Source organism: Pan paniscus, chromosome X (genome assembly GCF_029289425.2).
Source record: "Pan paniscus chromosome X, NHGRI_mPanPan1-v2.0_pri, whole genome shotgun sequence".
Taxonomy (NCBI): Eukaryota; Metazoa; Chordata; class Mammalia; order Primates; family Hominidae; genus Pan; species Pan paniscus.
Window position 1 is genome coordinate 154,757,324 of NC_073272.2, and position 27,695 is coordinate 154,785,018.

General features: G+C 43.5%; 1 protein-coding gene across 2 annotated transcripts; it reads right to left on the reverse strand.

The window, feature by feature from the left end:
- Positions 1 to 48: 48 nt before the first annotated feature.
- Positions 49 to 27,302, reverse strand: MPP1 (MAGUK p55 scaffold protein 1). 2 transcript variants are annotated; one of them, XM_003809961.4, is made up of 12 exons: positions 27,033 to 27,302; positions 13,863 to 14,006; positions 13,490 to 13,568; positions 12,704 to 12,789; positions 11,674 to 11,742; positions 7,940 to 8,136; positions 6,789 to 6,895; positions 5,770 to 5,850; positions 4,903 to 4,983; positions 3,085 to 3,287; positions 2,711 to 2,785; positions 49 to 725 (listed from the first exon to the last, which is right to left on the reverse strand). In XM_003809961.4, exons 1-12 carry the CDS (start codon positions 27,132 to 27,134, stop codon positions 549 to 551), a joined length of 1,401 nt encoding a protein of 466 aa, XP_003810009.1. In that variant the 5' UTR covers positions 27,135 to 27,302; the 3' UTR covers positions 49 to 548. The 2 variants fall into 2 exon arrangements, with proteins under 2 accessions (XP_003810009.1, XP_034805575.1); XM_034949684.3 differs by lacking the exon at positions 2,711 to 2,785 and having other exon boundaries at positions 27,033 to 27,299.
- Between the last annotated feature and the right edge of the window lie 393 nt (positions 27,303 to 27,695).

Genomic DNA, 27,695 nt, shown 5'->3' on the forward strand with positions numbered 1-27,695 from the left:
AAATGGGCCACATTTCTTTTTGTGTGGAAACCCAGAGTTACAAGGTCATTGGCATTTCAACACAGCATTTTTATTGCTTTTGAAGGTTTCCCTAGAGCAGACATCATTCTATTGCACAGATGTGTCATTTTGGCATTATAGAAAGTTGCAGTTAAAAACGCTTTCTCCAAAATAAAAAGACAAATGAAATACCCAGCATATACAGTTGAAGGCAAAGGAGGGCAGGCTTTAGAGGGATGGGGTCCATTGCTTTTGCTGTGCATCACCCTTGATTAGCAGTTACATTTTGGTAGTACTTCTTACCCCCAATTTCTAGAAATCCTTTTCAAATCCAGATCAGTGGGGCCCCATCTATCAGGAGAATCAAATCCCAACCCTTCAGGAGCCTGAGCAAGAAGACTGAACCTTACTGGCTGAATTAGGATAGCTGCAGAGAGCTGGAAGCTGACACAAAACTAGTTGGAGCAGCCCTGTTTGTCTTAAAGCAAGGCGGGTGGAATTCCAAATGCTGGAGAGGGGCATACAGTGGGTTCCCCCATTCTACAAGCTTAGTAAACCCAGGAGACAGGCACCCACTGTGGAGAACTGCACGCTTGGTCGAAGGCTTCTTGTAATTTTTTAAGGGTTTCATCAACACCATTATTGACCAGTGAGAGGTCAAAGTAGTGAGCGTACTGGCTGCGGATGGCCTCAGAGTCCTTCTGCAGCTGCTGCAGGGCTTCTGTCTGCAAAGAAGAAAGCCACAGATGAAGCAAGCTGCACCACCCCCAGCCCAGAGAGGCCAGTGACAGATTTTAAACAGCAATTGTTAGCGTTGCTCAGCTGTGCATCATACTTGACGAGTCAAACTCAGAAGACATTGTGAAAGAATGTTAATGTAGGGCATGAAGAGGCAATCTCAAAAGACCATGGCAATTCTCAGAGGATCTCAAGCTAACCCTGACTAATCAGAGTCCTCTGGAGGACCAATAGCTATGCAGAGACAGCATGGACTTCACCAGCATCTCCCACTTAATGCCCTTTGAACATGGAAGAGCCATTTCAACAACCACCAGAGCTGCAATCCTAAAACGAAGATAAAGGTGATTTTGTTGTTTTGTTTTGTTTTGAGACAGTGTGTTGCTCTGTGGCCCAGGCTGGAGTGCAGTGGCACAATCTCGGCTCACTGCAACCTCCGCCTCCCGGGTTCAAGCAATTCTCGTGTCTCAGCCTCCCGAGTAGCTGGGATTACAGGCATGCACCACCACATCTGGCTAATTTTTGTATTTTTAGTAGAGACAGGGTTTTGCCATGTTGGCCAGGCTGGTCTCGAACTTTAGACCTCAGGTGATCCGCCCACCTCGGCCTCTCAAAGTGCTGGGATTACAGGTGTGAGCCACTGCACCCAGTCAGATAAAGGTGACTTCTAATCCCAGATCACACCTGTAATCCCAGCACTTTGGAAGGCCAAGGCAGGATGATTGCTTGAGCACAGGAGTTCAAGACCAGCCCGGCAACACAGTGAGACCCCATTTCTACAAAAAACAAAATTTAAAAATGTGTGTGTATATATATCTCAGGACTCTGTCTTTGACCTAAAACCAAGCAGCCATGAAAGACAAATCATGTAACTACATAAAAGTAAAAATGTCTGCATAGCAAAAAGACATGCCAAATTGGAAAAAAAAAAAATTGCAGCTGATATTACAAAGGGCTAATTACCCTAATATAGACTTCCTGTAAATCAAAGGTCAATAACTCAGCAGAAAAATGAGCTAAGGACATGACCAGATAATTCTCAGAAAAGGCAATACAAATTGCTCTTCATATGAAAAAGTACCTGATCATCTCTTTTAGTAAAAAAGAAATATGAGATACTATTTTTCCCTCCAGTAGACTGGCAAAAAAAGAAAATTTTGACAACATGCTACAGGCAAAGAGAAACAAGCAGTCTCACAGGTGGTTGGAGGGACTATAAATCCTAAAGGAGTGCAATTTGGCAGTCCCTGTCCAAATTCTAAGTGTGTGTGCTCTTGGACCCAGTGATCCTACTTGGAGTTTTTCCTACAGATGTATTTGCACACATATGCTATATGCACAGGGCTATTGATTGCAGTATTCTTTATAATCAGTGTTTGAAAGCAACCCAAATGGTCATCAACAGGTGAATGGTTAAGTAATTACACATGCATGCAGTAGAAGACCAAGCAGCTATAGAGAAAAAGAGTTCCTCACACCCTGATAGGGAAAGGTGTCCATTGTTCAATGCAAAAGCACAGTGCAGCAAAGTGCATGGGTAGGGCTGGGCAGAGGAGCAGGGTAGGCTTTTTGATATATTCCTGGCCTCTCTGTCTTTCCCCACAGCCATACTGCACCCCAGGGCGGGTTCAGTGCCACCTCTGTCCATCACAGCTTCCCCTGCCAGAGCCTGCATCCCACCAGTATCAGGATCTGCTCAAATGTCCATCTCTGCCCCTGGAACTGTGTGCCTCCAGGACAATGACTGGGTCTGGTTTGTTTTGTCCCTGTTACCTAGCATGGGCACTGGCCTAGCTAGTGGCTTAAGAGCTGGAACGAATGTGCATGCCCTTTGGCTTCTCGGCCCTGGAGGAAGAAGCCCAGCTGGAGCTGTGACCTCCAGCCAGCACTCTGGCCAATGACCTGGACTGAGGTCCTAGTATGGGCAGGCCCAGAGAAAGTGAACTACCCATCCTGCACAACCTCTCCTCACCTGAGTGCCCTGGTCAGTAGGTGCAATGAACACAATGAAAGGTGAAAGTTCTGCTGTCCGAACAATTTTCAGGGTCTAGAAAAAAAAAAAGAAGGGCGGGGGGGGGGGGGGGAAGAAAAGGAAAGTGAAAAAAAAAAAAACCTACATAGCTGTCATAATGGATTCCTTCTAATAAGCAGCTTTGAGCTTTACCCCAATACAACTTTCCATCGTTCCCAGTACTACTGTTCTTGTTCCAGGCTGACCCCATTAAAAGGCTGAAGCAATCCTGAGCCCCCAGAAGATTCCCAAGGAGCACTGTCTTTTTCAGCACTCTCTTCGCCATCCCTTGTGTGGCTGAGCCCATCTGTCCCTGCCCTTCCATGCCTACCCACCTGGGGCTCAATGTCAAGGATGGCAATCTTGTTCTGCTTATGAATCTGGTGCACTGTTTCAAATTTGGTGCCAAACATGTTGCCTTGGTAGCTGCCAAACTCCAAGAACTCATTGGCAGAGATGTTCCTCGTCATCTCCTCCGTTGAGATAAAGTGGTACTCCTTCCCATCTTCCTCACTCTTCCTTGGTGGCCGTGTTGTATCTGTGTACAAGAACCCAAATCCCCGACAAACTCACCCTTTCATGAGGGCTTGGACCATGGTGTCTGTATGGAAGCCCTAGCTGCCTTTGGTGCATTGACTTTAATACAGGGGTTCCTCCCGTGGGCTCCTGAAGAGCTGATGCTAGAAAGTGATGCACACCAGGAAATCCCTCCATCTGCCCAGGACACATTTAATTTTTAAGGGGCAAAGCCTAACATAGAAAATTCCTATTATCATTTTCCCTAAATGAAGTTACATCTCTCAAACTACCAAATCTAGGAATATTGAAACTTAGAAATGAAGATAGCGGAAAATATTTTAAAAACAGATCTACAGACTATGGTCAGGATTTCTTGGAAATATATTTAAGGTTTCCTTTTCATGACTTGGAAAGAAGAGTACTTTGGTTTAGTTTCAGCTCATGTTGTTAAAAGTTGGACTATTTTCTATTACTCATATAAATTGTCTAATCAGTAAAATATGCTCCAGATATTGTAGCTTGAAACACAATCCTCCCAACCTCCCCTCTTTCCATCTTCCATTGACTGTCTCCTTTGCCTTCTGGATCACACTTGTCTCTCAACTGGCCCCTTCCCCTCAATCTACAACCACATGTGATTCTCTTGAAGGAGGAGCCTGTACTGGTTATTTCTGCTTCCCCACTCACTCCTGGGGCCATCTGCTTTCTGCTCCTAATGTGACACTGGAATAACTCTATGTCCCTCCAGCAACGAGACAACTCTCAATGATCCATGTGTAAAAAAGCAAAATGAAGAAAGAATTAAAAACTAGTAATATGAGGTTTAGAATCTGGTTTTCTATTTTGCTTAGCAGTACAGTAATTCCTCACTTAATATTATTATCAGTAGGTTCTTAGAAAATGTGACTTTAAGTGAAATCACATGCAGCTGGTCCTTGACTAACATGGTTTAGTTCAACTTCATTTCATTGTATTGTTGATGAGTAAAAAAACTGGTTCTTGTTATATGTCATTTCACTTAAAGTCACAGTCTTCGAAGAGCCTATTGACAATATTAAGTGAGGAATGACCGTATTTCTTTCTGGGAACATACACAACTATACCATGCAGCATCACTTCTGGGAATGGAAGAGTTATCAAATTCTCCACCTGATCACTGGCGCTACTCTTCTCCATATCTAGGACTGCTGTTGAGATCGTTTGGGCCTTTCCTAGGCACTGCTTTGATTTAGAAGACATTCCATGAAAATGAGAGGCAGCCTGAACATCAAGAGTGGGATAGTTCTCAAAGAGAATTAGGCAAATTGCAGAGGAACATGAGAAAATGTTTAAAAAGTAAAATGACAAAGTTATATGTATAAACTTTAATACTTAGTAATTTTTAAGGCAGTATCAAAATGTTTACTATAGCTTCTGTTATGTAGACAAACAGCACAAATAACAATAAGAAAACAGTTATTCTGTTAGGTGGAGGAATTGTGGGCACAAATTTTTATCTTTCCATATTTTGTTTAGTTTTAATAATCATTTAAAATAAAATAATTTAAAAAATAATAAAATAACACTATGGTATTTCAGATGGCGAGTGGTACCAGCCTGTCACCTCCCCTCCAAGGTGCCTAAGAGCTACTTACATGGGACAGGGTACACAAACTTCTCCGGATTCTGGCTGAGCAGGGCATTCTTAATGTGGCTGCGACCCACCCCACTGGCTCCTGTGTAGAGAGAGAAGAACATCTTTTGGAAAGGGGGGAGAGGAGCGAGGATAAGATATGGATTTTCCTCTCTCGGCCCTCAAAACTGCCAACAGGTGAACATGAGTTGGGGTTGCATCTGGGCTGGGGTCAGGGCCTTTAAGCTGTCAGAAGATTTGGGGCCACCAAGGGGCTTCAGGTCCTTTTTCTCCATTTCGGGGAGAAGGCTCTTTCTGAGGACTAAGGGTTGGGACTCAGAATGTAACTGTCACTTCTGCAGAGGAGCCAGCTAACATATGAGGTTTTCTGTTTATTTTCTAAAATTTCTTCAAAATTAACGGAACTGAATTTAAGCCAGTGTTTTTACTAGAAATTTTACCAAAACCTTAATGTAGATCCTCTAACCAACTAAAATTTCAACTCTAAAGACAGGAAGGTGAGCAGTCCGCCAGAGGCAAAGCCTACATACCTGGGTTTGAAGCGAGGACTTATTCTGTTTCAGGTCAGAGTCACTGCTTGGGGGAAGGGAGCTTTACAAAGCGTATCACTGCCAGCAGACAGCATGAAACCTAACCAAAAATAATTCGTTGCTAAATAGTAGAGAAACTTGTAAGGTTTAGTTTCACTTGTGAGGTGGACCCAGGTGGGGTGCACGTGAGGATTCAGAAAATTCCTTACACCTGCTCTATATGGAGAACCCAAGAGACCTCAGTTCTTTTCTTCCTCACTGCCTTTTTTGGGGGTGGGCACGTGATGCAGGCAGGAAAACAAAGACAGAAATGTGCAAATGGGGCAATGAGAAGATACCGATCAGCACCAGGGTCTTCCTCTTGAATGCAGGGAGCCGAACGACTTCCTCGTAGGAAACAACATCCAACTGATCAAAAACTAGAGACAAAGAAAACCAAGCAGTGTTCATTTCCAGAGCTAGGGAGAACAGTGGTCCACACTCTGAAATGGGAAACAGCCTCGCGACATCTCAACAAGCAGGGAGGAAGTGACTAGAGATGAGACGAGGGAGGTTGGTGTGGAGGAAGGACTTTGGACTGTATTTTTAGTGTGGTGAGGGAATTTTGAGCAAGGGAGTTTATCTAACTTTTGGACCCTCTCTTCCTCCTTGCCCTATCTCTCTGAGCCAACTTTTCTTGTCTCCTGTCCTCATCTCTTCATAGTTTCGGTATCAGATGTTCCCTTGGTACTTAGAGCTGAAGAATGCCAATGCTATCTCGGTTCTGCCTGAATGTCCCTTATCTTAGAAGATGGTGGTGCTATTGACCCAGCTGCTCAAGATAGAGACCTGGTGTCATCCTGACTCTCCACCCCCTTACCTGCCTACAACCCAAGACTGCCACGATCATTCCCTGGCTGGTGGTGTGCACGTGACATCTCAGAAAGAGAAATGCAGATGGAAAGCTGACCGTGCGAATTCTCTGCTCAAAACCCTTCACCAGCTCCACAGTCTATAGTGCAAAATTTAAAACGCTAGGGAGGGTGCACGAAGCTCCCTATGACCTGGCCCTGGCCTCTCCCTCTGGCCTGTGTTCTTGCCTCACTTCCCCTCTCCCACCACATCTACTTCTGTGTGAGGGGTGGGGTGATGAGCAGGTGTGGGCTGACCACTAGTCCTCCTTTACATCCACTGGCCTGACTGCAGCAAGCTTGTGAAGATGGATTCAATAAAAAGAAACCAGAAGAAATGACATGCTTTCTGTAGAATGCGCCTTCTGCTGCGCACTGCACCACCTCCCCTTTTCTGCTGGTTACAGAGACTGGGAAACACATGAATGCTGCCAGGAACCTGGGGCAAGAAGGCTCAGAAAGCTTACTCGAGCTGTGCTTGGCCAGATATTTGTCTTTGTACTTCTTCTTCTTCCCAAAGGGACTGCAGCTCGGGGCTTCGCTAGGAGCTGACTGAGCCATACTTGCCACTCGCCTGGTAGGAAAAGACAATCAAGGGGTCAGCTTTCCTCCCCCTCCCCTCATACCCCCCCCAGCCACTCAGTCTCTAATGGCACCCCCTTCACTCTCTGAGTGTCCATTACAGTGGGAGATAATGTGTGCAAAGCACCCCATACACTGTTTGGTGCATCTTGCACTGTGCCCTGCCCTCAGTCAGGGACCTGGCTCCTTGAGTCTGTGTCATCTAGTACCTGTCAGCACATTCTGGACACAACCCACAAACAACTCTCTTTCTTTGGTCTAGACCATAAAGGTCTCAAACCTTTATGACCCTACCTCACTCTAAGAAATACACTGTACATTGCAAGCCATTATTGCACATACATCTATAAACAAAACACATACACACACCCCACATATATATCTAAAACAACTGCTTCACAAAACAATAACGTATTACTACATGTAATATATTCTAATATTTCTATTCAGTGTCAACCCCACAATGGTTGTAATCTTTACACTGGGGTAAGTTTGCACAGGCAGAGGGAGGCTCAGTGTTGGATGTCTTATCAGTTGGAACTGTTTTGTGAATTTTTCTGCCATTCCTATGATGTAACCAGGACTAAGTGAGCAATCTGACTCGGGGACAGGAATTATTTCTTCCATGTACCAGGAATGTGCCTAAAGGACACATACTTAAATGCGACTGTTTTCTGCAGGACTCCAAGGAAATCCCAGAAACAACATGGCTGGTAGAAGCGCACTAGCTTGGGAAACAGGAGACCAGGGAGGGCTCAGTCCCAGCACTGTCACGTGCTTGGTAACTATGGGGAAAACGTTTAAGGAAGCAAGAGGCCCACATAAGAATGAAGAGCTATTTGGGCTCCCTTGCCTGTAGTTGCCTCTCAGTCCAGCTTATCAACGCATGGTTAACCCTCCCCCACCCATTATGCCAGGAAATCTAGGAGGTCTCCTTGGTTGAGAAACAGAAACTACAAACAAAATGACAGATTTTCTGAAGCTAAGTTATTTGTGGCAGGCACATGGCCCTTCCACCTGCACAAAAATGGCTCACCATTCCTGCAGCTCAGGGGAAGGGATCAATCCTGCTGACTCCTTGGAGGAGCCTTCCACCCGTCCCTGCCACCAATTGCTGTCATCCTTGTTGATAATCTGGATAATGTCCCCAGTAGCAAACTTCAGTCCCGCCTCCTTGCAAGGGATCAGATTGTCCTTTTTGGGATCATAGTCAAACTGCGCTCTCATGAACATCTAAAAAGAAGGCAAAAGGAACTGCAGGCGGCAGCTTCAAAAGAAACACCAGCATCAGAGCATGTCCTGCTGTAGACAAATGGGGTCAGGATGGAATGAACAACAGGGAGGTAAGAATGGTGGGGGAGCACCCAAGAAAGAGAAATTGAAACGCTGAAGTGATTGTGTTTGCGGAGGGGTCAGAATGAATCCCTTTAACAAGAAGGCATGAGAAGCCGGGCGCAGTGGCTCACGCCTGTAATCCCAGCACTTTGGGAGGCCGAGGCGGGTGGAACACATGAGGCTAGGAGTTGGAGACCAGCCTGGCTAACATGGTGAAACTCCGTCTCTACTAAAAATACAAAAATTAGCTGGGTGTGGTGGCGTGCACCTGTAGTCTCAGCTACTCGGGAGGCTGAGGCGGGAGAATCGCTTGAACCCGGGAGGCGGGAGGTGGAGCTTGCAGTGAGCCGAGATTGTGCCACTGCACTCCAGCCTGGGCGACAGAGTGAGACTCCGTCTCAAAACAAAACAAAAAAAAAAAAAAAAAAAAGAAGGCATGAGATATCTTTCCACGTCAACGTGTCCGCAGTTACTGCTGGATCTGGGTCGTCTGTCTCAGTACAGGGCAGCTACTCTTTGAACAACTGTTTTCACAATTGAAAATATGGACACTCATATCTATCAAAGAACTTGAATTTATTATTGAAAATTCTCCTCTCCTGCTCCCAAACACACACACACACACACCCCTACCTCATGACTTCATTGACAAATTTTCCAAGCATCATTTGAAGAAAGAAGGCTAATCTCATACGAAAACAGATTATAGAAAATGATGGCACTTCCCAACTCATTATAAGCATGATACCCAAATCTGACAAGAATCTTATAATTTCTCTCTGCAACAGAGATGTAAAAACCCCAAACAAAATATCAGCAAGTCAAATTTAGTTATGTATAAAAAGTATAATAAATCACAACCAAACAGGATCTAGTTCAGCAATATAAGAAGGTTTACTACCTGAAGGGCAATAAATTCGCCACGTTAACATAAAAATGGAAAAAGATCATATGATCCCCTCAATAGATGCAGAAAAAGCCTGTGATAACATTCAAAACCCATTCAAGATTAAAATTCTTAGCAAACTTGGAATAGAAGGGAGGTTCTTTACTGTGAGAAAGAATACCTACAGAAACCCTACATCCAACGTCATACTTCTCAGTGAAAGATTAAAAGCTTTCCCCCCCTTTTTCAAAGGACATGGGTCTTGCTATGTTACCCAGGTTGGTCTCGAACTCCTGGGCTCGAGCAATCCACCCGCCTCGGCCTCCCAAAGTGCTAGGATTACAGGCGCGTGCCACCACACCTGGCCAGCTTTCCCTTTAAGATGGAAAAATAAACAAAGATGTCTGCTATCATCACTTCCACTGGGATACTGTGAAGATGCCTCTTTTATCCAAACTGATATGTAGGTTTGACACAGGGATAAACAAACAGTCCAAAGGAAAAGAATAAAAAGTTCCAAAATAGACCTGTAAATATTACCATGACAAAAGTGACAGTGTACAGTAAATGATACTGGTTCAATTGGTATCCATATGGAAAAACTGGAATCTTGACCTCTTACCTTACAATGTATATAACAATCAATCCCAGATGGGTTGTGGATCCAAATGTGAAAAATCAAACAAGTAAGCATTTAGAAGAAAACACAGGAGAATATCTTGTTGAGCTTGTGGTAAGTAAAAACTTTTAAAACAAGACATAAAAAGTGCTAATCAGAAAAAAGTGGTAGATTGGATTTCATTAAAATTAAGAGTTTCTAGTCATTAACAGGAACCATGAAGAAAATAAGCCACAGAAGAAGAGAACATACTTGGGATGCATATGACAAAGGACTCTTATCCAGAATATATGAGGAACTGCTACAAATCAGTAAGAAAAGCCTTGAATTGGTATCTTACAAAAGAGGATATCCAAGTGGAAAAAAACATATAAAAAGGAGTTTACCCTCATTAGTCATTAGAGAATTTTTAGAATCACAATGTGATATCACCATCAGGATGGCCAAAGGGTGAAAAAAAAACCAACAAATCAGACAATGCTAAGTATTGGTGAGAATATAGAACAACCAGAACTGTCATACTGTGCAGTTGGGGATGTAACATGGTTCACCAACTTTGGAATACTATTTGGCAATATCACCTAAAGATGAAGACACATATATCCTACAACCTGGCAATTCTACTCTCAAAAGAAAGGCATAGATGTATCCACAAAACACATGCACAAAAATCATATGATTTTTCTCCATTTTTCTGTTAACGTGGTGAATTTATTGCCCTTCAGGCAGTAAATCTTCTCGTATTGCTGAATTAGATCCTGTTTGGTGAATGGCAGCCATTCAATGTAAGATCAAAAAAGCTGACAGAATAGATTAAATTGTAGCATGTTCATACAATGAATGAATGAGAATGAAGCAATATAGATGATTCCCATAAACATAATACTGAGCGAATAAAATAAGACACCAAAGAATTCATACTGTATAATTCAACGTTAATACATTTCAAAAAGGGGCAAAACTCATCCCTGCTGTTAGAAGTCAGGGTTATGGTGGGCCTTGAGGAAACACGCATGGTGAGGGGGCGGCGGTCTTAGGCATGGGTGTACTCAGTTTGTGAAAATTCATCCAGTTTTATACTTGTGATTTGTGCCCTTTGTTGAATATATGCCCATATATGCCAAAACTTCAATTTAAAAGTTTACTTAAGAAAATTATACCGTCACACTACAAGTAACCTGCAATAGAAACTTCAGATTTATTCTTTTAAATATCTCCTTCTTCCACATTGACTTGCCATGGCCCTGTCCAATCTATTCCTCTACTGGCTGATGAGCTATGTGTGAACTGGGAACCATTTCTCTTTATATCACCTCCATGTTCTAGCACAGTACTTTGTACATGGTAGACCCTCAATAAATTGTGAATAAGTGCTCAACAGATTCTATCTATCTTTTGTTTCTTTCTTTACTTTGCCACTATCAATCACGGGGCTTTATTATTGCTATTTTAAAAAGTATTTGCCAATTTGCTTGGTGAAAACTGGTGTCTCATGCATATTTTAATTTGCATTTCTTTGATGATGGGTAAGATAAAATATTTTTTCATATGTTCAATGTTCATTTGTAGTTTTCCTCCTGTGAATGATCTCTTCATTCCCTTTACCCATTTTCCTCTTGGAGCTGTATTGATTCCTTACCATCTGTAGAATAAAATTACCCTCTCCCTTCCTACCTGACCACTAGCAGCAAAGGCTCATTCATTCTCTACTACTGTCGTCACTATGTTCTCCATTGAGGAAAGGGGAATGAGCTCCTGTATTTTATACCAGGCAGGGAATAATGGGACCCTGAGCCAAGCAGCTACACACTTGTGAGATACCTAGAACTTAAAGTTAGACTCACATCCCTTATAATCAAATTTCAAAGAATATAAGACAACATGGCCCGACTCCTGCCATCATGACAACAGAGAAAATGGTGCCACCCACCTGTAGTGCAGGAAGACGGCTTTGCTGGTTGGGAATTACTTTTAATGAGATCATTCCTTTGGTTTCTTTCTATTAAAAAAATGGACATAAAATTGTACAGAAAACTAAGTTGAATGATGTGATCATTCATTCAAAGTCCCAGGTTTTTTTCCCCAACAACCATCTTCACATTTTGAGATTTTGTAGGACAATTCCTCCTTTAATACAAAAGTGTCATGTGCCCCATAAATCAGCATAACAATATGAAGACATGCAAAGAGTAACAAAGAAAAGCTAACTAAAGACTTTTCCGAGCTGGGCACGGTGGCTCACGCCTGTTGTAATCCCAGCTCTTTGGGAGGCTGAGGTGGGCGCATCGTCTGAGGTCAGGAGTTCAAGACTAGCCTGGCCAACATGGTGAAACCCTGTCTCTACTAAAAATACAAAAATTAGCCAGCGTGATGGTGGGTACCTGTAATCCCAGCTACTCGGGAGGTTGAGGCAGGAGAATCGCTTGAACCCAGGAGGCGGAGGTTGCAGCGAGCCGAGATCACGCCATTGTACTCCAGCCTGGGTGACAGAGCGAAACTCCATCTCAAAAAAAAAAAAAAAAAAGACTTTTCTTCCCCACTCTTTACCCCAAAAAGTCCTGAAGAAGTTCCTAAAAATGAACTATGGCGCATATATATCCACGCCTTTCCCCATACCAATAAAAGCATTACAAATATTTACATACATTATGCATACATATGTATTGTTTGTTTTTAACAAAAATGGGATTCTACTATATACGTTATAGCTTGCTTTACTTCATTTGGCATTACTTCATGGAACACCAGATTAATGCTCCGGGTTATTTGCCCTGCTTTAGAATTTTACTAAATAAAGGCAGAAAATTATCATTTCTTACACAGATTAAAGACTAGCAGTGAAAAGAGCCCCCTCAAGAAGGTACAAATACTTTGACAGAGAGATGAGGTCACTGATACCAATGTGGATCAACACTTATGGAGACAATGGAAGGTCTTCATCTAGCATAGAAAATACCCACCATCGCCTTCTGCAGCTGATCCACTGAATGATTTGTCACATTTGTGCCATTGATTTCTAGGATCTCATCCCCCACGTGAAGGGAGCCTGCCATGAAATGAAAAATCAATCCACAAAAGAACAAAAGTTCAAACAGGAGCTGTCAATGTAACTCAAGATACCATAGAAGAGAAACCAGGATTTACAGCATGTTATGAAACAGATTGTGTCAAATACTCAGGATTGAAAACATTTGACTTGACAGTTTAAGATGGTCTCATCCTCCTTGGCCTCAGTAGTCCAACAGCACAATAAAACACCTTGTCCTCAAATTCCTGGAACTAGAGTGGCTACTGACTCCAGACTATGACACAGATGTATACACTAAAAAGAATAACAAAGCAAGGCAAAGAACTCAGTACTCCTCTTTCACCAGCAAGCTCCATGTTTCTTTGTTGTTTAGCTCAAACCCCAAAATGCTACCAAGTGGTACTGCTGTCCTTTCCAAGTCTAATGCAATGGGTGGCATGTGGCAATTGCTCAAATATTAACTTACTAGACAAATATTGGTATAAATAGGTGTGAAAGAAGGCTCAGATAGGGAGATGGTGGCACTGGGCAATTCACATAGAGATCTTATCATGTACTGATTCTACAGAGCCAGTTATTAAGCCACAAAAAGTCTCTTGGCACACTCACAAAAATGCTACCAGTTTGGAGGATTATAAGCTTCATGCCCCACACCACTGAACAGGGAGTAAATTATTAATCCCTGAATCAAACCCCACCCAGAGCTCCCACAGAGTACCTTGTCTATGGATCATGCCACCATGAAGAATTCTGGCCACCGTACAGGACTGTTTTTCATTCAGCTTCAGAGTGATTCCCTGAAATAAAGGCAACGGCACGATAAGCTTTATTTTAAGCTCTTTCTGAGGTTATTTTAGAAAGAACTTATGGTAATTTCTCAGGAAAATATTTTCCATTTATACTCAGGATAGTCCTCAACTAGAACAGGCATGAAGCCTGCTTTGAGGAGGAATTTGAGATAAGAATGAAAAGACAATTTTGGGGTTGGCCAATTCCCTAACTCCATGAGCAGCCTCTTGCATTGACTCTTCTGGCCCAGTGACTCATGGGGCAGAGAGTAACTGGTGGGCGACAATATGACGGGGGATTACCATGGGCTCTTCTGTGACCTTCTCAAACTGTATGAGTCGCACTTTCCGCACCTCCTGTCCCTTGACCTGGGCAGGGCTACCTGGGGCAGGAGACCCGTTGGTGTACATGTCCTCGGTCACAGTATTCAATGGATGCGATACAGCCTGTCAAGTCAAAACAACAAAGCAACGTATGAAATCAGGAGCAAGGCCCACAGCCAGTCCACAATCTGCAATTCTAACATTCAAGAGGCTCTGAAAACTTATTTCATAAGTTTGGCCTCATTCTTATTTGAATTGACATGAAGCTGTTTGTAAGCTTTATTTCTCCAACTTAATAGACATGTTAGCCAAGTGTGGTGGTGTGCACCTGTAGTCCCAGCTACAGTCCCAGGGCAACAGAGCGAGACCCTGTCTCTAAAAATAAATAAAATAGACATGTTTATCTAGGTTGCTGCAGAAATATTAATGTGCCTTGATTTACATGGTGCTCTCCTGGATCCTGCTTGGGGTATTACATAATATATAACAAAATTAGAAAGATTCTGAATCCTGCGGCACCTCAGGCTCCAAGGGTTTCTGGCATGTTCTCTTCTCCTTTGTATTTCCTTGAACAACCTGATGCTCTCGGTCACACAGCAATAAAGGTAATTCAGGTTAGCATCAGTTTCTCATGAATCACCCCTTAGGCTACAAAGAACTTCTACCTGTAGAATTAGGCACTTAGGACTGGGCCCCGAACCACGGTGATAACAATAATACATTGCCACTGTGACTTCTTCCCCTGATCTCAAAGACAGCAAAGCTAAATGAGTTACTCTACCAGGCAGCAAGACCTCTTTATTATAAATCTAAAGTAATTTAAGGCACTGTGGTAAGAAGAAAGACAAACGACCAATGTAATGGAACAGAGAGTGCAAAAACAGAGCCACACATTTATAGTCAGGTGACACTGTAGTGCAGCGGGGAAAAATGGTCTGCACGATAAATGTCATAAAAGGTCCCGAGTATAAAATGAAAACTAAAAAGACAAACACTTTAAAAGTAAGAAGTCTATTCATCAAAAAACTCCACTGAGATAAGCATAGATTTAGTAGACAAGACACAGGGAGCAATCATCATACAAGCAAACAATTGACTTCATCAAACTCAAACATCTTACATAAGAAACTAGACAGGTATGACACAGCCTGAGAATAAAAATTTGCAATATTTACATCTGACAAAGGATTTGTATCCAGAACATATAAAGAACTCTTACAATTTAATAACAGGATGAAAAGAACCATAAACAAATCCTGAACTTGAGCCAATGATATGCATGCTGAAGCTTTCAGGGGTAAAGTGCTCTGATATCTGAAACTTATTTTGAAATACCAGGAAAAAAAAAAGGTGGATAGATGGGCAGTTTTTGGATAGAAATGTGATAAAGCAAACACAGCAACATGTTAACTGTAGAATCTAGGAGGTGTGGCTATAAAATTCTTTCATCTTTTTGGCGCCATTCCAAGAGCAGCCAGTACTCTTTAAAAAATATTATAAAATTTAATTTTTGAACCATTTGAGAGTAATCTGAAGACTTCATTCTCCTTTACCCATAGATGTCTCTATATGTTAGGAACGAGCATTTTCAAAACTGAAAATTTAACATTGACACAATATTGTCATCTTCCAACCCTTTCAAGAATGTCCTTTATAGCTATATATTTCTTCCCCAGTCCAGAATCCAACCTAGGACTTTTTGGTCCCAGAATCCAATCTAAGACCAGAATCCAATCATGCATTTCACATTTCCTTACTCTTCCTTAATTTGGAAAATTTCCTCAGCCTTTCTTCTTCTTCTTTCATGACCTTGACATTCTTGAAGAGTACACACCTGTTATTTTGTAGATGTCTCTCAGTTTGGGGTTATCATCTGATGTTTTTTCAAGATTAGACTGGGATTTTGCATTTTTGGCAGGAATTCCAGGAAAGTAGTGGTGTGCCCTTTCCAGAACAACACTATTCTTAAAAGCCCAAACCTGAAAATAGCCCAAAAGTCCATCAACAGTAGAATGGATAAACTGAAGCATATCCAAGTGGATACCCTACATCAATGGCAATGAATGGCTACTGCTACACCACTACATGGTAGATCACCTGTGGATCAGTCTCACAGGTGATCACTCTCTTCTCCTTAAAATGCTCCTTCTCAGTTTGCTTTGCTGGTCTTTCCTCATCTTACTGATCTGTTAATGTTGAAGAAGCCCAGGGCCTGGGGTAAGAGCAATCACAATGGGGAAAAACTATGGAAACCTCTGAAAATGCTCCCTGCCCACCCCAGATAAAATATTAAATCAAAAATAATATAGCCACCTGGAGGAGGAGGAGGAGGAGGAGGAATAGGCCTGAAGTGGGCTTATGGAAGGGTCTGCTGAAAATAGGGGATAGCTGCATTCCAGTCACACCCAGAGGTGACCCTCAAAGAAAGTAGGGAGGGAAGATCTTCCCAATAGGCAGAACTGTGAGGAGTGTGCCATTCACTGCGTGGGGAAGGAGAAGGGTCCCTAGATGGGAATAGATGTATTCCTGAGCAGTGTCCACTGGCCTGCCCAAGGCCTAGAAAAGGACTAGAAGATGAGAGAGAAGGAAGTCTGGAGTAGAGGCTTACATCATTTCTAAGGGACTCTGATTTCTAAGTAGAAACTTTGATAAGATGGTGAGGTTTGGGCCAGGTGCAGTGGCTAACATCTGTAATCCCAGCACTTTGGGAGGCCAAGGTGGGGAGATCGCTTAAGCCCAGGAGTTTGAGACCAGCCTGGGCAACATGGTGAAACTCCTGCCTCTGTAAGAAATTTTAAAATTAGCTGAGTGTGGTGGTGCAAGCCTGTGGTCCCAGCTACTCAGGAGGCTGAGGCAGGAGGATTGCTTGAGCTCAGGAGTTGGAGGCAGCAGTGAGCCATGATCACACCACTACACTCCAACCTGGGCAACAGAGGAAGACCCTGTCTCAGAAAAACAAACAAACAAACAAACAAACAAACAAAAAACATGGTGAGGCTTGAAGTAGTATTCGCTATCAGGTGACCTCAAATGAGGGAAGTACTGAGAAAGAGAAACTGCCTTGTCTAGCAACTAGAAACTGCCTTCTCTAGCAACCAGAAACTGCCTTCTCTAGCAACTAGAACTTCAAAAAACTCACATGACACCAAGTCATATGGCATTGCTGTTATAACAAAATTGTCTAAGATAGGCTTATATTTAAAAAATTGACTTATGATACCCGGGATACACCATGTAGGTATGAAAAGGAGGTTCTGAGGGTGATCTTGAAGATTTATTGTTAAGCAAAAAATAATAATAATGTGATGAAGGGTATACTAGCTTCATCATAAACAGTGAAATAATGATTATATTCATATTTGCTTAAAAATCCATAAACTGGCCAGGTGCAGTGGCTCACACCTGTAATCCCAGCACTTTGGGAGGCTGAGGTGGGAGGATCACCTGAGGTCAGGGGTTCGAGACCAGCCTAGGCAACATAGTAAAACCTCGTCTCTACAAAAAATAAAAAAATTAGCTGGGCATGGTGGCGTGCACCTGTAATCCTAGCTACTCGGGAAGCTGAGGCAGGATTGCTTGAGCCCGGGAGGTCAAGGCTGCAGTGAGTTGTGATTACGCCACTGCACTCTAGCCTGGGTGACAGAGTGAGACCCTGTCTCAAAAAATAAAATAAATGAAAATACATAAACTATGTCTGGAAGGAGACATAAGAAACAGTGGTTGCTTCTAGGGAGAGGAACTGGGTGGCTATAAGATGGGGTGAGAAGGAAATTGTTTTCACTGTGTATCAAGTTATACCTTTTAAATTATGTATTATGTGCTTGTGTTACTTTAATAAAATAAATTAGTAAAAGAATTTTCCAAAGTGATTGGGACTCAGGTTCAAGTACTTGTGTGGATCTTGTCCTGCCTCAACCTTGACCCTGTTTAAGTAAGAGTAAATGGGAGGAGGGAAATAGAAACCCACAAAAAGTCATCGGGGTTGAAGGATTTCTTTCTCTTTTTTTTTTCCTTTTCTTTTCTTTTCTTTTCTTTTTTTGAGAAAGAGTCTCACTCTGTCACCCAGGCTAGAGTGCAGTGGCGTGATCTCGGCTCACTGCAACCTCCGCCTCCTGGGTTCAAGCGATTCTCCTGCCTCAGCCTCCCGAGTAGCTGGGATTACAGGCAAGCGCCACCACACCTGGCTAATTTTTGTATTTTTAGTAGAGACGGTGTTTCACCATGTTGGCCAGACTGGTCTCGAACTCCTGACCGCAAGTGATCCACCTGCCTTGGCCTCCCAAATCTGCTGGGATTACAGGCATGAGCCACCATGCCCGGCCAGGATTTCAATAGCTTTCTAGAAGACAGAAAGCAGATGGAGGAATGACCAAGGAGAGTTGAGACAGCTAGAGCCTAGAATGTGCATACAGGAGGCACCAGCCAAAGAGGCTGGGAAGATTAGTTTAGTTGAGCATCTTGCCATCCCAAACAAGATCAGGGATATGTAAGTGAGAAGTGGGATGTTGGATTGGCAACCAGTTATAATAATATAAAAACCACTTATTGATTTTTACTTTTTAGAACTCACTTAGAAACAAATCATGAAACAAATAACAGACTGTAAATATCAGCACCATGACAATATTAAGGTACACATGTCCATGATAGGAAGTTGGCAGGTAAAAAGGGGAGAAAAATCGAAAGGAAGAGGCCTGTAATCTTGTTCTGTTACAAAGTGGGGAGTCAAGAAGTAGGATCTGCATTGGTTGGACAATAAATGAAGGAATGAATGTATTATTTAAAGTTCCAAGCCAGGTGTGGTGGCATGTGCCTGTAGTCCTAGCTACTCGTGAGGCTGAGGCAGGAGGATCATTTGAGCCCAGGAGGTCAAGGCTGCAGTGAGCTATGATAGCACCACTGTACTCCAGCCTGGGCAACAGAGCGAGACTCTATCTCTGGAAAAAGAAAAGAAAAAATCTCCAAAGCAGAAGTTGCAAACTGTTTTATTTCGACCACATGTCTCTGTTTTCTTTAGTAAAAATCAGGGGACTCCAACTTCTTTTTAAAGTATCAGACGATCTGGCATCGCTCTCCAGGTGGCCCCAGCTCTCACATTCCTTACTGATGCCTCAGCCAGAAGCCAGTGTTGGCTACCGATCACCCTATACCTGGGGTGTTATTTTTCTCATACACAAGTGCTTTCACTCACTTGGTCCATGTAGGTTACACTAAAAGCACGTATACATGATGGAAAGGTACAGACCCATGAAAAGCTAAAATAATTTTGAAAAACAAGACAGTAGGAAGACTCAGTCTGCACAGTTTCAAAACTTACTGTAGTATAGTCTCAGTAAAGACTATGTGGTATAGACATGCAGATCAATGGAACAGGATAGGGAACCCAGAAACAGACCCACAGAGATATGCCCAGTTGATTTTTAACAAAGATGCAAAAGCAACTCAATAGTGCTGCAGCAATTGGAAACTCATCACCAAAAAGGGAAATGCTGACCTGAACCTTACCTTCTAAAATGGATATGGACTTACATGTAAAGTGCAAAACTAGAAAATATATTTGAAAAAAATAGAAGAAACTTGTCAGGATCTAGAGCTAGGCAAAAAGTTCCTATACATGACATCAAAAGCAGGATCCATAAAAGGAAAAATTGGTAAATTGGACCTCATCAAAATGAAAAACTCTTGTTCTGTGAAAGCCCACATGAAGATTGTGAAAATACAAGCTACAGACTGGGAGAAACATTTACAAACCACATATCCAATAAAAGACTGGTATATAGAATATAAAAAGAGAGTGCTCAATACTCAACAGTAAAAACGAACAATCTAATTAGGAAATGGGCAAAAAACATGAACAGATATTTCACCAAAGAGGATATATAAAGATGGCAAATGAGGATATAAAAAGATGTTCAACATCATTAGCCATCAGGGAGAAATGCAAATTAAAACAACAATGATATATCACTACACATCTATCAGAATAGCTGAAATAAAAAAATAGTGACAATACTCATAACTGGTGAAGCTGAGGGAAAATTGGGCATCTCATACATTGCTGGTGGGAATGTAAGTGATATGGCTTCCATAGAAAATAGTTGAACACTTTATTAAAAAACCAAACACACAACTACCATAAAACCCAGGGATGGCACTCCTGGATATTCACCTAGAGAAATGGAAATTTATGTTCACTCAAAAGCCTGTACATGAATGCTCATAACAGCTTTATTTATAACAGCCAAAATCTATAAAGAACCAAAATACAGGTGAACAGTTAAACCGTGGTACATCCATACCATGGAACACTTCTCAGCAATTAAAACAAAAAACACTACTGATACTAAAACAACTTGGGATCCAGCTCAAAGGCATTATCCTGACTGAAAGAAAGCTAATCTATTTCAAAACATCACATACTATATGATTCCACTTATATAACATTCCTAAAATGACAAAATCATAGAGACATTGAACAGAGTAGTGGCTGCAAGGGGTTGCGGGGATGGGGTAGGGAGGAAGACAAGTGTGACTATAAAGCGACAGCAGGAGAGAGGTCTTTGTGGGGATGGAACAGTTCTCTATCTTCATTGTGGTGGTGGCTAGAGGAATTTTATTTTATTTTATTTTATTTATTTTATTTTTTTGAGACAGACTTTCACTCTTATTGTCCAGGCTGGAGTGCAATGGCACGATCTTGGCTCACCACAACTTCCGCCTCCTGGATTCAAGCGATTCTCCTGCCTCAGCCTCCCGAGTAGCTGAGATTACAGGCATGCACCACCACACCCGGCTAATTTTGTATTTTTTGTAGAGATGGGGTTTCTCCGCATTGGTCAGGCTGGTCTTGAACTCCCAACCTCAGGTGATCCGCCCGTCTCGGCCTCCCAAAGTGCTGGGATTACAGGTGTGAGCCACCATGCCTAGCTATGTCATATTCTTCTTATCCAGCTGTATTACAGTGATTGCTTTTTACATGTCAGCCTTTAAATTAAAGACTCAGCAAAGCTTACTAGAGGCAGAACCATTCCAGCTGGAAAAGTTCAAGAGTTGCCATCCCAAAGGTTGGTCTTTCAGATGTGCTTATCCATCAAGACGTTCCTCTTTGCGATGACTAAGAGTCACTATCACGCTTACCCAGAAGTTGCAAATGATGACTAAGAAAAACAGAAACTTCCAACGTGGTAACTAAAGTACACACTTGCAACAGTAAGTTTTCCAAAAGCAAAGCACAATTTTCTCCACCGTGAACTTGTCCCTGAGCCACCCTGTCTTCATGAGACTCTCAGAAAGGGAGGGTCAGCTCTCTGTGACCTCATCTTACAGAACTCCTTCAACTAGTCCCCATGTCTCCTCATTACTGACACATCATAGGAGAAAAGATATGCAGACATATACTGTCAGTGACATGAGTAATCCTGAACAAATAATAAAGGTCAAAGGTACTAGATTCTATTTCTCAGAGTTCACTTCACAACCTTCACATCATCCTCTCAAAGCAGCCACCATCATCTGTAGTGGATACAGGAGGCCACAGAGCTATGGCAGGCCTGCCCCTGACCAGTGACAAGGCAGGGCGGAAGTGGCTCTGTTAAGGATGACTGCTGGGATTCAGGAGGAGCCAGGGAATAAACACTCACCCAGGACTCCATGTCTGGCCTTTGTTCTGCAGCCTCTGGCCTTTAATCAGACAAAGTGCTGGAGTGGCAATGCCTGCCGCTCTGAAAGCCCCTTCAGAGGAAACATCTGCAGCAGGGTTCAAAGGGCAGAGGCAGTTGCTCAAAGGAAGTTGGAATTTAAAAAGAAAAACAAACTTGGTGGGGGGCGGGCGGTGGCGGGGGTGAATAGAGCAGGGGCAACTGAAGTTGGCTTTCTAATCCAAACAATTAGATTAAGTGACAGTGAACATAGGAAAGAACAAATATTTGCTCAGCCTACTGTTAGGCTCTTTGCCAACTGCTCCCACGTGGAGACTTAGAAAGCCAAGTCCAAGAAGGCGAGATGATGCCAGACAGCTGCCCAGCAAGCCCTGGCCCCAGGTGCTCGCAAATTCCCTCTCTTTGCATGGGCAGTATCCTATTCCACTTTGGGAAAAAACAAGAGAAACTGAGAAAGCCAAGGGTATTCTGAAGTATTAGAAAGAGATTACCACTGTTTAACCACAAATGACAGGAACTAGGGAGAGAGGAAGGCCTAAGAGCCAGGATATTCTGGCAGGTACTGTCTTAAAATCATACATTAACCAGGTGCTTTGCTTCTCAGGTACTAAATCCATCTGGGAACACATACATCAACCTAAAGGCCAAGTCTCTAGAGATCCCTTCCCAACGAGCTTTTTCTACCCCATGCTCTCAGTACACATGCAAAGGCTTTTGCTTCCACTGGGGAAAAAAAACAACAGGAAACTCAAGTAGCACCGTTCCACACAGCAGAAACACAGGGCTGCAGATACCTGGCACTGAGTCCCCACACTGCCATTAAACCAGTGCCGGAGCTGTGTGCAAATAACAACACTCGTTAAATCAAATGCTCATCCCCATTCTGTGGTCAATATTTGAAGACATGAAATGGTTCAGAAACCTGTCTGAGCTTAAAGGATGAGTAAGCCTCAGACTCCAGAAGTTAAACTATAAGCATGGACTTTGGAGTTTGTGCAGGTACATGGAGAGAATGCAGGTGCTGTGTCCCTCACATAAAGGCTGCCTCTGCACTGTGCAGAATATTCAGAGATGATGACAGGTGCTAAGGAGGAAAATAAAGCAGAAAAGGCCTCGCAAGGAAGATAACTTTTGAGGGAAAACCTATTATGTGTTTTGTTCATGTATATTTCTTCATATGAAAGAAAAAAAGAAAAGCAAGACTATGTTACGAAAGTTCCTCTTCCCCTCCTCTGGCGTCACTTCCCCTACCCCAGCCAATTTTGGAAATATGGCTATTTAGTCTTGCCTTTCTACACTCCACACCCAGAGTTCTTTTTTAGCAACACTGAAAGGTTAGAGACAACTCACTGCTTAGGAGAAAAATCTCTGCATCAACTAATTTTGTCTCCCCTCTTGACACTGTCTCAGGACATTATTGATTGTCACAACTTAGCGGCGAGGTATTACTTTTTACAACAGAATTATCAGACCCAAAGTGTTAACAGTGCCCAGGTTGGCAAACTCCAATTTAAGGGAATTGATCTTAACCTGAAATATCTGTTCCTGGTATTCTATTATACTTCAGTGTCTTGTGTAGGGAGAACAAATGAGTTAGAAAAGAATAGAACGTTCATGATGAAACTCAAATCTACTTAGCCACAATAAAAGCAGATTCTTATCTGCAAGGTATCCTAAGCCCTTCTAGTTTTGAAAAAAAAGTCATGAAAGGCCCAGGGCGCTGGATCATACCTGTAATCCCAGCACTTTGGGAGGCCGAGGCAGGCGGATCACCAGAGATCAGGAGTTCGAGACCAGCCTGGCCAACATGGCGAAAACCTGTCTCTATCAAAAATACAAAAATTAGCCAGGCGTGTTGGCAGGCGCCTGTAATCCCAACTAGCTGGGAGACTGAGGCAGGAGAATCGTTTGAACCTAGGAGGCAGAGGTTGCAGTGAGCCAAGACCACACCACTACACTCCAGCCTGGGCGACAGAGCAAAACTCTGTCTCAAAAAAAAAAAAAAAAAAAAGAACAGAAAAAAGTCATGAAGTTCCTGGAAGTGAAGGACAGGAAAGGCAGACTGGCTGAGACGACACCACATACTGGGGAAATTGGGCAGAGGACTAAATAATTTGAAAATTACACTTTACTTTCTAGTATCAGTTCTGTGAAAAGAAAAGCCTTGAACGGAACCATTTCCTTTGCAAAGGAAACAGCAAGATCCAAGTCTGCAGCGAAAGTTCTTTCTCAGGTGAAATTATAACTAGTCAGAAGCAGAGTCAGTGATCATGCACACCGTAGACTCAACCTCCTGCCATCGCAGAAGGTGCCGCACTCGGCATGCACCTTGGTGTCCGTGCACAGGCTGTTCCCTCTGCCCAGGTACCACCTGCCAGTTACAGCCTAGGTACTGCGAAATGCAAGAGCCCACTGTGCTGGGTGCCCCTCCTTGCTCCACAGCGCTACACAGCTGCTTCTATCACATCACCACCACACTACTGTATTTGTTTCCATGTCTGCGTCCTTCCTTATTTGCCTCTTAGTTCCAGCAGCAGACCTGGAGTAGGCAACAAACAACACTGCGTCACACTCAGTGACCACCAGCGGGGAGTAATGCTGCATGTGATGGCCTAAGAACCAAGAAACAGGTTTTCTTGGTGGAAATTTGCCTGGAGCCTGACTTATCTGTTAGGTGATTTTTTTTGATGTGGGATAGGCCCAAGAGAATTTTCAGGGATTCTCAACCAATTGCTTCAGGTCCTGGGGAAAGTGTTGCTTCAAACAGGCCCGAAGAGAAAAGCAGTATTGGGAATTTTACAACTACTTTTATGTGCATTAATGGATACTGCTGTGAAGAACAAGGCCAGAGAGAGCTAATAAAATTAGTTTCTCCATTAACCTGCCTAGACCACATTGAAAAGAAAAAAAAATTAGTTTATCCAAGGAAGGAGATATACTTAAATAGGGGAGATAGGCTACATTCAAACCTATTGCAAAATTACCTTTAGACAATATTTTTTCAGTATTAAATGTGGATTATAATTGGAAGTGAAACTTTATGTTTTGAATCGGTAGCCTTTTTCCATAAAGTGACACCTTTAAATGAAACTTTCAGCAAAATAATTTTATAATTTCTATTGAAGCCAACAACTTCCTCACAGGTTTTCCTGCTTCAAATCTTGCCATTATAGGAAAACTTTCTGACTGCTACTACTGGGCAGGCAGCTCCTAGGGAGATACTGGGTCATTACCCTGGATGTCCCAGTGTGGCTCAAGGTCCTTGTCAAGCATTATCTCATGTAAATGTTGCCACAACCTTCCAAACTTGCCAGTTTCATAAAGGAGAGAAACCTAAGGCACAGAGAGCTTCAGCAGCTTGCCCAAAACCACGCAGCAAGTGAAAGGCAGAGCTTGCTGCTGCAGCAAAGACTGGTAAGAGCCCCAAAGGGAAGGTGAACCTAAAGAAATAAGAATCCGCAGGTTTGTGGAGTCAAGCCACACTTCATCGTGTGAAGAGTCTCCCTCAGATGCTCACTTTGGCACAGCTGGATACTATTTCATTCAGGGATTCAGTAAGTTTTCTTATTTGATCTTCTTCAAATCCTTTAGTAAAAACCAAACAAATTAGCTAACTGGTAGACTATCTCCAATATTACAGTATAAACTCACAGCCCCACAAAACGTGCTGTTTACTCAGAGGGTGTGCCCACAACATAACACTGGTGGTGACAGGGCCTCTTTTCAAAAATGCACAGTCTTTCAAGCATGCCCATAAGGGAACACATAGGTTTACATAAGAACCCCGACACAAAATACATCATACTGTAGGATTCTATTTATATAAAATTCCAGAAAAGGCAAATCTATAGTGACAGATCAGTGGTTGCCATGTTCCAGGTGGAGGAAGGTGACTGACTGCCAAGGGTCACAGGGGAACTTCCTGGAACCTTGAAAATGTTTATTCTTTGTCGTGATTGTGGTTGTCGTTACATGACTATATACGTCTGTCAAATGTCATCAAACTACACAATTAAATTTCATGAATTCTACTGTATGCTAAGCGTACCTCAATAAGACTTCCAGAAATAAATAGATTTTTTAAAAATAGTTGAGGCTCAGCCAAGTGATTACTGATTGTGGGGAAGAAAAAAATCACAAGTCCAAGTTTATGGGGAATCAGGTAACAGAACTTGTAATTTTGTCTCATCATCTGTATAACAATAGCATCTTTCATGCCTGTATTATTTCTGCACTCTAATTTAAACTCAGGCTGTTGCAATCCTGATTTGAAATGACAGGCAGGTGTGAATGCCTCACTCGAGTGGAATATAAAGGGTAAGGCAATGCGGTGCAGCAGACACAAAATCTAGCCTCAGTTCTGATGCCCATTACTTGTTTCCTTGAGTTAATGCCACTTAGCCCAAAGAGTCTACAGCTCTACTGCTTGCCTTATGTTGCAGGGACCTTCAGTTTTTTCATCTGTGAAATCGGAGGGTTACTGTAAATCCCAAATGTCCATCTCTTCAGTCATTTATTAATTTAGCAAACATTTCTGAGGACCCACTTATTGGGCACTTAAAGAAGTGAGTATGACACGGCCCTGCCCTAGAAGACCTTGCAGTCTAGGAAGGAGGTTCATGCTGTGACTTCTGAGGTTCTGCCTGGCTCTCTGGTTCTGTCTGGACATTTTCCCCTTGGGACCTGGCCAGCATGCTGTGAGGAAGACCACGCCACAGGGAGAGGCTGCTGGTTGATTTTCTGGCTCATGGCTCATGGCTCCAAATGAGTAAGTGAGCCGTGTCCCCACCTGACAGACCCTGAGTGACGACCACCTTGCTGGGCCCAACCAAAACGAAATATGAGAGACAAGAAAATGCTCAGTGTTGTAAACCAGCGAGTTTGGGAGAGATTTGCCAGTAACAGATAAGCACAACCTACCCTTAGGGCATCTTTGAGGACAGAGGTTAATAGCTATTTACCAGCCATCCATCCCTGGAATCTGGATTCCTTGTTCCACCCGCAAATATACACTGGCCACCCTCTTTGCACCATAGCACAAGGGGACCTGCCTAAATGAAGAGGAACAGTGAGTGAGCTCTTTAGAACCAGAAGCTTTTACAATCATTTCTGCTGACCCAAACACAAGCACTTCAACAACAACCAGGCAGACCTACTCCTTGATGTGTTCCTTAAAGACTTTCTGTTACTCTGACTTCCGTCCACGAGGAAGTTTTCCTTGACCTTAATAAGCGCACTGTCCAGGCCGCTGCCTCTCCTGATTTCCAACTAGAAGGACTGCTGGGGGCAAGGATCCACTGCACCAGCAGCCCGGTACGAACCCGGCCACGCGCTGGCCTTGTCCTCACCCCGCCGGCTATCGCGGTCTCCGACCTATGGCCGGGACCCGCAAGGACAGGCCCCCCGGGGACAGGGCCCGGGACAGGGCAAGTCCCGAGATGAATGGCCGAGCCCCGGCCCAGCACCCTTGGGACTAGCGGGGCCCGCTCACCTCTGGCCGACTACGCTTCTGCAGCAAGTGCTCCAGGTAGAGGTCGGAGAGCGCCGTGTGCATGCTGCCCCCACTCTCGCCCTCGCTCGCCTTGAGGGTCATCTCGCAGAAGCTGGAACACTGGAACGCAAGACAGGGCAGCGCTGGGAACGAGAGGGCCCGGGGCCTGCGGGGCTGCGGAGACGGCGGGAGACGCGGTGCGGCTGGGCCAGTCACCGCCCCGCAGGCGGTGCGCCGGGAGGGCGCGGACGGAGCTCCGCCTACGGCCCGCCCACTCCTGCCCTCGCTCCGCCCATGGAAGTCTCCCACGCCCCGGACTCCGCGGCTCCCTGCGCTCTGAGAAGCGGCCCTTAAAGGGCCTGAGGAAGTCGTAGCCGTAGGTGGCCGCGTGAGACGAATGCCAGAAAGATAAGAAAGGGGAGGGGGCCCCCAGCTTCTGGGTGGTTGAGCACACGGCCCACGCCCCGTTGGGCCTGAGCCGCCCGGGTGCCCTGGCCAAATTCGTGGGGATGGCAGGGAGGCAACAAGGGAAATCAGAATCGGCCGGCTTAGTGGAGTTCGAAAGATGTAGGTGAACTCTAGACTCTTCCCATAAATTGATGCGGGCGCAGCATTACCCTTTGAAATCTGGACATTGCGAAAATGCCTTTAAGGCTGCTGTGC

What these genes read in the sequence shown, in the direction of transcription:
- MPP1 (XM_003809961.4), bottom strand. Translation starts at nt 27,134, where the DNA reads ATGACCCTCAAGGCGAGCGAGGGCGAGAGTGGGGGCAGCATGCACACG. An exon ending in GCCGTCTTCCTGCACTACAG is followed by an intron (nt 8,137 to 11,673) that starts GTGGGTGGCACC and finishes CCTTCTTTTTAG; the next exon opens with ATGTTCATGAGAGCGCAGTT. An exon ending in GTTTGTGTACCCTGTCCCAT is followed by an intron (nt 3,288 to 4,902) that starts GTAAGTAGCTCT and finishes TCTTGTACACAG; the next exon opens with ATACAACACGGCCACCAAGG.